We start from the raw sequence: 16029 nt of genomic DNA, 5'->3' as shown, positions 1-16029 counted from the left end.
CGAAGACACGAACACAGAATTCAATGGATGTTCTTCTGTGCGGACTTTCATTATTGCATGCGTGCAGTCTTTGTCTGACGTACCAACACCCCCGTTCCTATCCTTCCTTTTTCTCCACATAACCAATCACCACACTATAAATGTCTTTGTGAAATTAAAACGAGTTATAAACTTAGACCACGGCGTGTTAAGAACTTTAAAAAATCTTCGTTATACATTTTTAAATATGCCATCCGTTCAGGTTTACGCCCATCCCAGCAAGCATCGTGTGCCAGGCAGGAACAAATCCTGAACTGGACGCCAGCTCATTGCATGGTGAATACGAGCACACTCATGCCCCAGGGTCAATATAGCATAAAAATACCCCACTGCCTACATGATTTTGAAAGGAAACTGAAGCACGCCGAGTAAACCTGGCAGGAAAACATGCAAACTCAAGGCAGGGTACACCCGGAACCTCCTTGCTGCCAGGCAGCAGTGCAACCTCTACGCCACCATGCCCCCACATGATTAATACATGCTTTAATGCATTTCATAATGAAAATTATGTCAAGTATTTATTTTAGCATTGCAAATGTTCAGGGAGCAGGAATATCATAAAATTAATGTATTCTGTGTGGTGATCGCTGCTTGCGCCTCCTCTGTGCAGAGGAAATCAGTTTAAGAAGCACGTAGTGATCAATATGGCTCGGGGAACGCTTAACACAAAGCATTTCATGCCCTACATAATTTATGACGGGGTTTGGTAAGATCTACTAAATTAAATATTCATTTTATGATGAAGTTTAGCGTACACTGTTCTACTTTAATGACAAACTACGAGAATAAAGTTAACATGTCAACTTGAATCTCGACATAAATGATGAGTACAAAGTGTAAATGTCGAGAATAAAGTTAACATGTCGACTTTAATATCGACATTTAGTTTTTTTTTCTTCTCTGTGTCCGTATTTTTTTTCACCGTGGCCCTAATACGCTTCCGTAGGGTTATGTATTGCACTGAGATGTTCAGCATTTCTCATTTGTTTTATAAATTGCACAAATACCACACTTAAGTCAGTGTTCATAGGAAAGCTGACTTTTTCATGTCATTCAGAAATTAAAATTTTAATTCTTGAATTCCAATTTTGAAAAATTGATTTTCAACAAGAGAGTTGGTCTCCCTTTCAAACTGGTCAACTCTTGTGCTGTCTTAATATTCTGTATATGGACAGAGTCAAAAATTACTCACCATCACCACATCCCTCTTAGAAAAGCCCCGTAACTCACATTATTTAATCTTTAAATCAATTTTATATGAAAAACGACCCCACACACTTTAAGAACTTGGTGAATACGTGTTTTTTTCTGTTTTACATTGTAGCAGTACTGTCCTTATCAATGTATGATACTTGTTAATACTACAGAACAAGTCATTGATTTTTTGGTGTTATTATTGTTATTTTAGTATTGTGATTATTTTTTATTTATACTACCATTTCTAAATATACTACACAAATAAAATCTGATATGATCACTTCTGCAGGAAGAGACAGTACTTACAAAAATATGAATATTTCAGTGAGGTAAATTGAAAGGGAACCCTCCATGGTCGATATTTCCTGGAGAACTTTTTTTTAATGGCTCCTATAATGAAAAGGTGGCAGGTTAAGGCAATGTTCATGGCATTGGAAATGGCCTGTCTAGTCTGCCGGGGTCACCTTTATCATGTTTTGTGCTGCCACCTTGCCCTAATTGTCACTGGGTAATGAAGACAATTCTAGCTTGATCTTAGGTAAAAATGTCTCTCTTATAGCTTGATAGTCTTCAGGGAGTTCTTCATCTGAAGCTGACTGATCATGATCTGGGTTGAACTTTTCATCATCCGCTTCTTCAGAGAGCTCCTCCACTGTTGTCTTGTTCATCCTGTACATCTCATGAAAGCAAGTCAAGGACCTGTTGGACTTTTTACTATGCACTCATGCCTTAAGTTGGGTACTGACACTTACAGCAGTTGTTAGGAACCCCCATTACCCAGTCCACATGGGAAAACGGTGCGCTCCCAAGAGAAATATTTGTACTTTGATGCATTGTATGATATGGTGACCATGACATTCTCTTTATCACTGTGTGCTAGATGGGGACATTATGTGTCTGAACACACAGGTGTGTGCTTCTCATAGGAAAATTAGGTCTTCCCAGAAAATGCATGGTCAGGTGTGAAAAATGTGATAATGTGATGCCCGCCCAAGTCCTTTAAGTGAGTAACAATTTTACAAATGCTCCATCGTTTAAAGCAGCTACACAAGCTCACAAACACACTTGAATGTTTCACCACGCACCCATTTTCTTACATGTTATCAGGTCTTTTCTGTTTTCCCTTTCTTCCTGGAGTCGTCTGCTCAAGACTGGATGTGTTGCTGCTGCCAATGATGGAGTCACTAACAGACATTTTTGCCTCTTCTCTGATTTATGACAAAGAGCAGAGGTCCTAACTTTAATACTATATGAATATACAGAATGAACTGCATGGTGATTTTATGTTGGTGTTTTCAACATTGTTAATAGTTTACTGGCATGCCAGTCATATGCATACTTTTACATCAGTGCTGTGTTCTGTAGTAGTGAAAAGGGTATTATGCAGAGCTCACAAAAAGAAATGTGTTTTATCAAGGTGGACAAAAAATAAATACACTGAATGTCAACTCCTCAAATCAGGGTGCCAAATTTCAAGTCTGTGCCTTGAAAAACAAAGACAGGCATGAAGTACAAACAAGCACTTATTGAGCAACAACACCAAGACTGGGACAAACCATTGTAATCTCAAACCTACTTAATCTAAGATCAGGGTCACGTTTTGGCAAGGGCTATCTGCACTGGAAAACAATTTTTACTAGAAACCATTTTGTGTTTTAGCTTGTCAATCAGTGGCAAATATGTACAAATTCCCATGGTATGTAAGGCTGACTGTGGGTAAGGCATCTCTTACAAAAAGTAGTCATTGACCAGCTGCTGGATGAGAGGATGGTCCCAGAAATGTTGTTTACCACAAGTTGATACATGAAGGACAGACGGATAAAGATTAAGTGTACATAGATAAACAATATAGTGTTACTGAGCTCAGCTACTCAGGAAACTGCCATTCTTTCCAGAGCTGATGTACAGTGGTGTGAAAAACTATTTGCCCCCTTCCTGATTTCTTATTCTTTTGCATGTTTGTCACACAAAATGTTTCTGATCATCAAACACATTTAACCATTAGTCAAATATAACACAAGTAAACACAAAATGCAGTTTGTAAATGGTGGTTTTTATTATTTAGGGAGAAAAAAAAATCCAAACCTACATGGCCCTGTGTGAAAAAGTAATTGCCCCCCTGAACCTAATAACTGGTTGGGCCACCCTTAGCAGCAATAACTGCAATCAAGCGTTTGCGATAACTTGCAATGAGTCTTTTACAGCGCTCTGGAGGAATTTTGGCCCACTCATCTTTGCAAAATTGTTGTAATTCAGCTTTATTTGAGGGTTTTCTAGCATGAACCGCCTTTTTAAGGTCATGCCATACCATCTCAATTGGATTCAGGTCAGGACTTTGACTAGGCCACTCCAAAGTCTTCATTTTGTTTTTCTTCAGCCATTCAGAGGTGGATTTGCTGGTGTGTTTTGGGTCATTGTCCTGTTGCAGCACCCAAGATCGCTTCAGCTTGAGTTGACGAACAGATGGCCGGACATTCTCCTTCAGGATTTTTTGGTAGACAGTAGAATTCATGGTTCCATCTATCACAGCAAGCCTTCCAGGTCCTGAAGCAGCAAAACAACCCCAGACCATCACACTACCACCACCATATTTTACTGTTGGTATGATGTTCTTTTTCTGAAATGCTGTGTTCCTTTTACGCCAGATGTAACGGGACATTTGCCTTCCAAAAAGTTCAACTTTTGTCTCATCAGTCCACAAGGTATTTTCCCAAAAGTCTTGGCAATCATTGAGATGTTTCTTAGCAAAATTGAGACGAGCCCTAATGTTCTTTTTGCTTAACAGTGGTTTGCGTCTTGGAAATCTGCCATGCAGGCTGTTTTTGCCCAGTCTCTTTCTTATGGTGGAGTCGTGAACACTGACCTTAATTGAGGCAAGTGAGGCCTGCAGTTCTTTAGACGTTGTCCTGGGGTCTTTTGTGACCTCTCGGATGAGTCGTCTCTGCGCTCTTGGGGTAATTTTGGTCGGCCGGCCACTCCTGGGAAGGTTCACCACTGTTCCATGTTTTTGCCATTTGTGGATAATGGCTCTCACTGTGGTTCGCTGGAGTCCCAAAGCTTTAGAAATGGCTTTATAACCTTTACCAGACTGATAGATCTCAATTACTTCTGTTCTCATTTGTTCCTGAATTTCTTTGGATCTTGGCATGATGTCTAGCTTTTGAGGTGCTTTTGGTCTACTTCTCTGTGTCAGGCAGCTCCTATTTAAGTGATTTCTTGATTGAAACAGGTGTGGCAGTAATCAGGCCTGGGGGTGGCTACGGAAATTGAACTCAGGTGTGATACACCACAGTTAGGTTATTTTTTAACAAGGGGGCAATTACTTTTTCACACAGGGCCATGTAGGTTTGGATTTTTTTTCTCCCTAAATAATAAAAACCATCATTTAAAAACTGCATTTTGTGTTTACTTGTGTTATATTTGACTAATGGTTAAATGTGTTTGATGATCAGAAACATTTTGTGTGACAAACATGCAAAAGAATAAGAAATCAGGAAGGGGGCAAATAGTTTTTCACACCACTGTATTTCTGCTCAGATGAGGTCTTTGGGTTAGGGACATTCTTTACATATAGGTCTGTTGCAGGTTGGCCTCTCCGATTTGGTGGCATTTGCTTGTACCATGTCCAAATGTACTAAGAACAGAGACTGAGCTTTCTAGAGATAGAAAAAACACACTCTCGTCATCCACACATCATCCTGATTTCTTCTATGATTGCAAATTTTTGACACTGAACTTGTAGGTCTTTACCAAAATCTGATTAGATATTGGATATCTAAAGACAAAAAGGTTATCATGACTTGGGGAATGAATTAAATAAACAAAGTTAGCCAACACCCACTGGCACTGTAGGTGCAAGTTATTAGCTGCAATGATCAGAACCAAACCTGGCATTTTCAGCTCACTCTTCTGGCAGAACTATTTTAATTCAGGAACACTGATGCTTACCACAGCGTCACTACTGGATTTAAGTCTGGCCTTTGACTTGGTTCGCTTCTTTGCAGACATTCTGACATGAAATTTCTTTTATGTTTTGGAGCACAGACTTGCTGCGTAAATATACTTCACCTCCAGCTTCTGAACAGATGACTGGATATCATCTGTAAGAATTTTTTGATACAGAGCAGAATGCTTGAAGACTTCAATTAAGGCAAGTTCTCCAGGGCATGAAGCTGCAAGGTCTTGTCATATCATCACAATACCACCATCATGGTAGGTTATTCTTACTGTGAAATGCTAGGTTTGCTTTACACCACAATGTAAAGTGTGTCTCTGTCTCATCTTCCCACAAACCATTCTTCTAAAAGGTGTGGGGTAATCCAGGTACTTAACTGGTAAGTGGAAGATATGCACTTACTGTACATTCTTCTGGTTTTTGTCCAGTATCTTTTCTGATTGTGAATGAGAAAGCAGCTAAAAAGATGAAACCTCTACAGCAGTGGAGAAGTTAAGATATTTAACATCATCTTGAAAAGATTCCCATACAATGGAAATGTAGCTGTTATGTATAAATGTGATAATATATGAGGAAAATGGAGATATACCGTGAAAATTACACTGGAATAAAGCTACTGGGCAAAGTTAATTTAAAAGAGAAAGAGATAATAGTCTAGACTGGAAAAACTCAGTTTGGTTTCAGACCCAGATGAGGAACCATGAATATAATCTTTAAATTGATGGATAGATAGGCAAGGCATTATATAATTAGAGTACAGATAATCAAAATAGGAAAATCAAGTGCTGTGACAATATTTACAATTTGCTTATCCCAAATCGGTAAATAGGTTCTGAGTCTTCATAACCATCCCAGCAGCACTAAGTGCAAGGAAGAAACTTATTGTGGACATGGCACAAGTCCATTAAAGGCCTGACATATGTGCACATCCATACAGACTGACTTTGGAGCCACCACGTAACCTAAACCTACAAGTGTATATAGTAGGAGGAGGAAGAACATCCACATACATTCACAAGGGGAAAACATTTAAACCTCATACACACAGTGACCAGGTATAGAATTTAAATCCAGGACATGGAATCCACAAGGAAGCAGAACTCAAAAATCCAAGAATCAACACAGTGACATGAACCATGGCCTGCCTGTCCCCTAACCACCACACTTCTTATTGGGATTTGAGTCTTCCCACCAGCTAAAAACTAGGCCACTGATATCAACAGTCTGTTCTTCTTCAGCAGTTTATACTTAGCTACATCCTTTCACTGCATGAATCTTTCAAAGTTCCTGCATGAAAATGTACTTTACAAAATATGACAGTTCCCCATTAAAGCATCCTATACAGTATATAGCAGAATGACTAAAAGTAAAGAACTGCAGAAGATTTATCAGGAACTGATGAAATCTGAAAACTTCATTTTGGAGTTGAATGCAATGTAACACTACATTAGAACTACTTAGAACATTACAATTGTGATGAGAATAGGCCATGCTGCCCAACAAAGCGTGCCCATCATGTGCTGACTTAGGCGAGTCCAGCTGAATTACTGCCTCACAGCTCCAGAGCCCTGGGTTCAAACTACAGGCCTGGCACTGTGCAGTCTGCCTATCTTACCTCTACCCTTAGGATTTTCTCCAGATTCCATCACCCCATCCCAAAAATGGGAAGATTAGGTTCAGTGAACACATTTATTCAGTGATAAACTGTAACCATTCCTAGTTTTTCTGTCTGGTGTCTAGTACTGTTGGGATTGGCTTTGACTCATTAATCCATCCATTATCCAACCCGCTATATCCTAACACAGGATCACAGGGGTCCGACCCTATTTCTGAAATAATTAAGTCTGGAGAGTTAACAAACAGTGGCAGATTACATTTTCAGCACTTTAAGAACAGAACTCTTACAAATTACCAGATAACTTAAGGGACTATAAATTATAAAGCAGGCATATCCAAGAAAATGGTATATTAGCTGCGGATATAGTATGAATTACCACTTCTGCATTTTTAGTACCAATTTCACAAAAATATTCATTTCTGATGCATACGTCAAGTGCAAGTGACATATTCTATTTACAAGATAACAATGTAAAAAGCATAAGCTAATTTAGCAAACTTCCGGATATTTCTATCTGGACTGAGGTACTGGGCGTTGACCAATATCCTCACTTCAGAACACTCATGCTTTTTATCCTTAAGCCATTCCTTAACATTTTCTTGTATATGTTTTAGGTTACTGCCTTGATAGAACAAATATTTTCACTCAAACCTTAGGTCTTTTGAAGACTGAAGCAGATTTTCTTACATGCTTTTGTGTTGCATCAGGTTGGCCTTCAATTACTAAAACTCTTCCAAAGCCTGATAGAAAGCATCATCTCCATGCTGAACAGTTTTCTTAGAATGATGTCGGCATTGAGCATGACATAGGCTCTGTCATGCTGTCTTCTTTTACGTCCCATTTCTCTAGGCCACCCATTACAGATGTGTTGATTTTTTTTACCTGCTCATCTTGGCTCCTCTGTACATGTCTGTATCACCTTTGAAAGAATGGTCAGTTGGTATGCAAATGACACTAGTGACCTTCTCACCTGAATAGTCACCTTTAGAGAACTGAAGTGTTATGAAATACACAATGACAAATGGTACTAAATCCATCCATTTTCTGATATCCATCCATCCATTTTCAAACCTGCTGAATCCGAACACAGGGTCACGGGGGTCTGCAGGAACCAATCCCGGGCAGGGTGCCAGCCCACTGCAGGACACACACAAACACACCCACACACCAAGCACACACTATGGCCAATTTAAAATCGCCAATCCACCTAACCTGCATGTCTTTGGACTGTGGGAGGAAACCGGAGCGCCCGGAGGAAACCCACGCAGACACGGGGAGAACATGCAAACTCCACGCAGGGAGGACCCGGGAAGTGAACCCAGGTCCCCAAACTGTGAGGCAGCAGTGCTACCCACTGCGCCACCGTGCCGCCCTTTCTGATATCTATAAACCAATAATATTAACACTGGACCATGCATAAGAACCTAATACAGTACACACATTTTGTTATGTTGTTGGATTTTGTTTTTTTTTTGTCACTTGTCACACTACAAAGTATTGTATGTGTGAACAGTTATCATAGATCTTGTTATTTTATTGTATTAAAAGTTTTAGTCACTTTGACAGTTAGAAGGAATGCTGAGCTTATAAAGCAGTAATGCTGTCATTACTTCAATGTCCTTTAAGCATTTCAGACAGCAGTAGAGGCATCAACAACACAGAATATAAAAGTATCATTTGATTGGAAATAGATACAAATAGACAATCTGATGGCATCGCAACTTGTATTTTCTATTGAATCAGCCCCAATGTTGACAAGCCTGCTGTTTGTTGTGGAATAAGTTTGGTTCAAATTACTGTTAACCTAAAAAAAAAAAAATGAAACACATCCTAGAATAATGACCACTTTGTAAAGCATATGTATTTGAAATTGTATAATGATTACATTTTATAAATTTAAATAAACAAACATTTTAATATAATTTGATTTGTATTTATCCAATGAAATCATTTACAGAATGTGAAAAATTATGTATATATATATATATATATATATCTCATGTCTGTGTTCATGTACTGTATGTATATATACATACATATGTATATACTGTACATAAATATATTTACACGCTCACATACACACCCCATAAATTAATCATTACCATTTCTTAGAATAGTCAAATAAGTCTTTGTCCTTTTCAGTCCCCAAACATCTTAAAAAGTAACTTACAGTAAATAAAATATTTACAAATCAAAATACCACACATTCATGCAATTATGCTCTTTTTACATTTATATGTAAAATAGTTTAATTTCTTCCATATATCCAAGTTCATGTGTGGTCTTTGTCATTCTACTGTACTTTTTAGATTGTATTATCTTTGTAAAATAAGAGGGGATAAATGAAGCTTCTCTCTTTGGAATATTTACAACTCAAGTATTTTTACACTTAGTATACATAATTTGTTTACAAAAAAGCCACACTTTCAGCACTGGTAGTTTCTTTTGATTTACAGTAAAGACCTTTTTGTAAAAGTAAAATTATATTAACACTCAAGTAAAACAAAAGTGAAATTATTTCATTTGGAGATGAACTTCAGGTAAACCTTTGACTCCTGTATGATGGATCTGTACAGGGCATTACAACTGACACCAACATACCCTAAACAATGAACATGGTACGTTAGAATCACTTTAAATTTATATGTTTTAAAATCTTGTTGTATGTATGTAATCTTTTATTGCTTTTGGCCAACTGTTTCTACACATCCCTGAACCCAAAACATCATGCAGTAAATATGAAGTTGTTTTTACAGTTTTGGTCTATGGTCAGTAAGGTAATTTATTATGGTCAAAAATAATTCTTTGTGAACTGAAGAAGTTCTGCTTTCAATATCTTAAAATGCTGTAGTATTTTTGATGTGACTGGAGTAGAATAAAATAATTAAACAAAATCCCATAATTCTGCTTTTTCTCCCCATTTCTAATTCTCTATTAAGATCTGTAAATAATGTTGTCTATGACTGGCTAAATGTACTTAGTCTTTACATTTTACCCTGCATTTTATTGTTATGAGGTTACTACACTAATTGAATTAGCAGCAACGTAACACTTAGAAAACACATCTGTGCTAGCTCTTTAAATATTAAATATCAGACTTGCATTTTATTTTTTAAAGTAAGGATTGTTTGAGATTAAACTGAAAGATGTAAATCTGCAAATTTTGATCTTTTGTTATTTGTTTATTTTTTTATCAATCAGACACAAATAGAAATTATATTGTGATAATAAATAATTTACGTACTATGTATATTTTTGACTCTACAAAGGTCAATAACTTAAACCTATTCATAAACGTTCTGAACAGATTAGCCAGTCTGCAGTCCTCATTCTGCAGTGTTTTGTATTGTGCTTATATTACTGTTCTATTTATAATTTACACTATAATAAACAATATCAGTGAAAATAACAAATGCACAACACTGCTAAATAAAAATAAAAAAAATAAGCATTTTATAACATTTTTGTTTTTTTCTTTTCTTTCAGTTATCACTGTTTATATGCAGCTATAAGCAATACCAATGGGTCTGAGCAGCTTCCAAATTTTGTTTTTTTTGCACTGCTGACACATACAGAAGGTACAGCAGAGTACTCCAGTGTGTAGACTGTTGAGCCGCCTGTTCTGTATTCTATTAAAAGTAAACGGCATCATTCTTTAACTATCAAGGATAAAAAGGTATGTTGGTCACAATGTGCCTTGATAACACGTTATCAAAACTGACTGAAATAAGAAAATTAACAGAACATTGATTATTATGAATCTGACCTGTTTATACTGATACTGGAAGGTACAGCAGACTGCCCGGTCAAAGACATTAAATAAGCGCCATCATCACATTAGCTAAACTGGATAAAAGGCAGAATAGTACATCTTCAGCTTAATTTAAGTTAAAGACATCTGTAAGTTTAAAGGTAAACACATAAAAATATTATGTTTGGGAACACTATTTGTAACTTGATTCACATGGCTAACAAACTCATATTATACTTTGGGGACCCTGAAGTCAATGGACTAAGTACAGTGTGAGTACAGGGATACCATAGGCATCAGACTATATACATTACAATACACTGTACCTATCACTAAGTAGTTTCACAAATGATGAAAAGGAAAAATTAAATGATGGCATAGCAGTTCCACTGAGCTGCAAGGACCTCAAGTTTCATTAAAATCTTTTTAAACAAATAATAATAATGATTATTTTCTTTTAAAATAAATTCCACACATTGCTTCATGTAACTGTCCCGTGCTAACAGGGTTCGAATCTGCATTAGTGCAGTAAAAGTGCTAAGGCGGCAAATTGCATCTCCAATTAAATAATACAATATATCTCAGAATCAAAGCTTGTAGCTAAAGTTCATAGCTCTGGTGAAGTCAGTCTTTTCATATCCTTTCAATTTATATATATATATATATATATATATATATATATATATATATATATATATAGCGCTAGCTAACAGATTTCATAAATGATTAAAAAAAAGAACACTATCTATTAACAAAAATAACCTGACAATGGCAAGTGAAATTTCAGAGCATATTTTTGTTTTTTGTTTAATGCCCCTGTATAGAAACCAGGCAGTTTTTAATCAGAAGACTGTAGAGTCTATATCATCATCCAGCCATTTGTTACCCTCATTGTGTCTCCGCTTTTTTATAAAAAATAAATTGTCATCATGTCACATTAACTTCCAGAACATGATCATCCTTGCTGGGCACAACAAGGACCTGCATACCAGCACTACTGTTGAAGACTTGTCCAATACTGAAGGGTTGCAAACGGGGCATAGGTAGTCCTTTGTGTTCACTGCTGGCTGAGTGAGTACTTGTCCTGCTACGAATACTACTGCTGTCTGCCTGCTCATCTAGAGACTTGTCAATAGATAGAGTATCATTTTCAATCAAACTGTCTGCAGGAGAAAAAATGCACACACAAAAACATCACATCAAAAAAATCTTAAAGTGCATTACTTGTAACATTAGTTGACCTGACATCATTAAAAGTCAGGGAAAACATGACTTTTACATAATTCAAAGGTAATATGATTATTGTTTATTTCTGTAATTCAACATACAGTCAATTACTTACATTGACACAAAAACAATGTGAGATACAACGCATCAATTAAAACATATGGTATGAATGATGCACAAATTACACATAAATAATTCTGTTGTTGTTTCTAATGCTTGTACTATTTAGGAAAGAAGTTTTGGTCTGTCCTTTTGTCTGTTTATTTCATGTTGGCTGTTAATTTCAATGTTGTATTTTAGCAAATGTTCACATTTGTGTTTTGGTGCATATTCATTAGTATTACTGTCTAATATTACATGTAACATTATCTTGTTATTAACTGTTTTCTTTAGCAAATATCAACTGAGGTGCTTTGTAACCACACAACTACAAAATAATTTCTGTATACACTCGCTGAGCAAATTATTACGAACACCTGTACACCTACTTGTCCATGCAATTATCTAAAAGGCAGATCAACTGGCAACAGTGCAATATATAAAATATTGCAGATATTGGTCAGGCGCTTGAGTTTATGTTTGCATCAATCACCAACATACTAAAAAAAACAAGATCTCAGTGATTCCAACCATTGCATGATTGTTGGTGCCAGACAGGCTGGGATGAGTATTTCTGTAACTGCTGATCTCCTGGGAGTTTCACAACAGTTTCTGGAGTTTACTCAGAATGGTGTGAAAAAAAAATATTCACAACTGGTTCTACAGACAGAAATGTCTTGTTGATGAGATGGGTCTGAGGAGAATGACTAGACTAGTTGAGAAAGGCTAAGGTATCTCACATAACCACTGTGTACAACTGTGGCGAGCAGAAAAGCGTCTCAGAATGCATAACACATTGAACCTTGAGGCAGATGGTCTAGAACAGTAGGAGACCATGTCAAGTTACACTCCAGCTAAGAACACAAAGCTGAGGCGGCAGTGGGCACAGGCTCACCAAAACTGGACAACTAAAGGCTGGAAAAGCGTAGCCTTGGCTGATGCATGGACATGCGTAAGATATATATATGACAAACAGTTTGTTGTCACTGAAGTTAATACCCAAACATAAATGTACAAGGGGGCTCCGCCCCTTGCTCGCTTCGCTCGCCTACCCCCGGTGTTGGGTAACCCGAAATACATTGATGAATGTATGAGATATGTTTGTAGCTCCGTTAGTCGAGCTGTTTGGTTTTGGAGCTGAGACAGTTTTGCTTCCGCGGTTTCAGACGCGCATTGTAGGCGCCGACGTCTATTGTTTTTGTCCATGCGGGCTCGTGTTTGTAGCTCCTTTAGTGGAGCTGTATAGTTTTGGAGCCGAGATCGTGACTCCATTAGTTCTCCGTTGTTTACCGTTAGTAATATTAATAATTGCACTTACTGTTAATACGGAGCGGTCTCTGTGGTTGTACTGTTAATAATGCATCACTGTAATGTGACTCACTTATGCTGTATAGTTTGGACGTGTGAGGAAGACGTACGTTCAATACGGAGCGTTCATTTATTCTTAGTACAGTTTGGATGTGTGAGGATGACGTACGTTTAAAACGGAGCGTTCGTTTATTCTTATTACGCGTTGTAGGCGCCTTCGGCTTTCGTACTAACTCGCGCCTTCTGTACTATTATGCTGTGTATGAGGGACCTTTGTGGACTCCGTACTTTTTCCCGTTTCACTCTGGGGCGGGGGGCTGAATCCTCTTTTTTTGTGTGGCTGTGTCGTTACCTATGGGCGCGTTGCCTCATTTCTTATTTACGTTAGTTGAGCTCCTTTGTTTTTGAGCTGTGACGTGTTGTAGGCGCTTATTTACGTTAGTTGAGCTAATATTATACCTCCGGTGCCGTATGTGTGTTTCATGTGGTAGTCGTTGTAGGCGCATGCGCCCTCCGTACTATCTCGGGTTTGACTATGCTGTGTTTTGTGGACGTTTGGGGACGCCGTACTCTCTCCGGATTGATTGTGGGGCGGGACGCCGAAGCCTGTTGTGTTTGTTTTGTTTGTGAGTACTCATATTTATTGTATTACTGTAATGTGATTCACATATGCTGTGGAGTCCGTATCTCTGGGGCTTCTGTACCATCTCGGGGTCTGCCTGCGGTGTGTTGTAGGCGCACGCACCTTCCGTACTATGTCGGGTTTGACTATGCTGTGTAGTTTGGACAGTTAGGGTTCCGTATTGTCTGTGCTCGTTGCTTTATGTCATATTTCCATTAGTTGAGCTGTCGGCGCCTGCGCACTATGTCTCCTGCGTCCATGGGTATGCCATGTACCTGCGTCCATATCCGGTTTATTCTCGGATAGTAATATGGATTTGGCAATATTTTCCACAGAAGTGATGAACTAAACAGATCTCATGTTCCTCTGTTTTCAATTTTTTACTTGAATTCAAATTTAGTTAATAAAAAAAATGAGTGAAAAAGGCCAGCATTACACAATGTAAATACATCAGTTTTTCATACTAATACATTACTTCTAACAACTACACTCATAGAATGCTAATTTTTACTCTATACTTACCAGTATCTGGCTGAGCCATGTGAATTGAATGATGAGGCAAATACTTGAAAATCCTCACCGTGGGGAAAGGTAAATTTCCAGCAAAAAGTGGCATCACCTCCATATGGACCTTATGAATAGCTCGGGCAGCCACTGGCATGGAAATCACACCTGAACTCTTCCCACAAACGGCCCAATTACTGCTGTTGTCAACCACTAAAATTAAAAATGAGATTTATAATTATAACACCCATAATATTACAAAACCTAGCACTTCAATGTAGTCTATTTACTTTTGTATGTTGTATGTTGCTGAAAATGTAAATGGCATTTAATTAAACCAATATAAACAGCAAACAAAATACCTAATAGATCAGATTTCCCTGCCAGAATCTTAAGTTATCTAGTAATTTAAGTGACACACAGTGTCAAAGTAGTCTTTACTGGTTGGTGTTTTACTAAGGATGAATACTGTTTTACAAACTCATTAAAAAACAGGTCATACGCAAAAGAAAAACACTAAAAATATAACATTTTGGCATACAGGTGACTACATAAAATAGGAAGTAGTACAGCAGGGCCCAACCTTCTGTACAAAATTGGCGAAAGAATGACTTTTCTCACTTAGGTGGCATTCACATACAATAAACAGAAAAGTATTGTGTGTGTGCAAAGAATTAAGGCTAGCGACTATTTAATTCTATGTAAATAATCTTGTGTTCTATTCAGTATATGCATAAATTGGAATATTACCACAGCATAATTTTATTATATTCCTCAACCAAAATTACAAAATACCTGACTTTGTTACTTATTCAAAACTGATCTCAAATGTTGAGCTGATCTAATGTGGCAAATCATAAAATATTCATGTCAAAAATATATCTTTCTCAGATCCAGGATGGAATATCTATAATCTACTACAAAGGTAATCTTCACATTATAGGTCTTGACAAAATTACCATGGAATTAAAATAAAATCATATAGTAACCCTAATATAAGAATTACTAGTAATAATACACTAGCTGGTATTATTAAAAGAAAATTAAAGAACTTGTGCAGGAAAATCTGGTTTGCAAGAATCTGGGTTTGAATTTAACTAGAGATGATAAAGGAAGAGGTTAATTATTTTAACAGAAACATCACTTATCAACCTTAGCAAAAACATCTACAAGCTCAAAAAAAACATGCAGTTTGCTTTCATACGTGGAACCCAAGAATGTGTGAATATTTAAATATACACTAAAGATATAATTTTATTAAATAAATGTGAACCTTTCATCAGTTTACCTTCATACATTAGTTTTGTTGTACACAAACCATCTGATTCAGTTAGAGCTTCATCGCGATCAGTTTCTAAAAGCTCAGCAATTCGCATAATTGAGACCTCAAGAGAGCAGAGACAACCAGTCCTACAATGTTCAGAGCCAAGAGACGGATAGATTTCTGCTTTAATAGTGTATAGTGTCTGTAAAGAAAAAAATATTGTTGTTAAGTCAAGCATACAGCAACTTTAGCTATTATGCAACAGGGTTAGCTAGTGAAGGTAAATACTTGTTTCATATGTTAGGTTAACTAAAGTTTACCTGATGTTTCTTGCTCTTGCATTGTTAAATACAGTTGTAATATGCATACAACTAAACAAAAAATATTTACATTCTGGTAAGCATTTTGGTTATGTAGACTCACTGAGCTCCATCCATGAACATAC

General features: G+C 37.2%; 1 protein-coding gene across 2 annotated transcripts in view; it reads right to left on the bottom strand.

The window, feature by feature from the left end:
* Positions 1–11479: 11479 nt before the first annotated feature.
* trappc10 (trafficking protein particle complex subunit 10) overlaps positions 11480–16029 on the bottom strand; it is a 103070-nt gene continuing 98520 nt past the window's right edge. For both annotated transcript variants that reach the window (XM_028800534.2, XM_051926749.1), the window contains 3 exons: positions 15609–15786; positions 14339–14533; positions 11480–11723 (listed from right to left, as the gene is read on the bottom strand). In XM_028800534.2, the coding sequence (XP_028656367.1) occupies positions 11488–11723; positions 14339–14533; positions 15609–15786 (609 nt within the window). In that variant the 3' untranslated portion in view covers positions 11480–11487. The remainder of the gene's footprint in view (positions 11724–14338; positions 14534–15608; positions 15787–16029) is intronic.

This window comes from Erpetoichthys calabaricus, chromosome 4, assembly GCF_900747795.2.
Source record: "Erpetoichthys calabaricus chromosome 4, fErpCal1.3, whole genome shotgun sequence".
Taxonomy (NCBI): Eukaryota; Metazoa; Chordata; class Cladistia; order Polypteriformes; family Polypteridae; genus Erpetoichthys; species Erpetoichthys calabaricus.
Note: the sequence above shows the minus strand (reverse complement) of the source record. Positions and strands in the feature narration are given on the sequence as shown.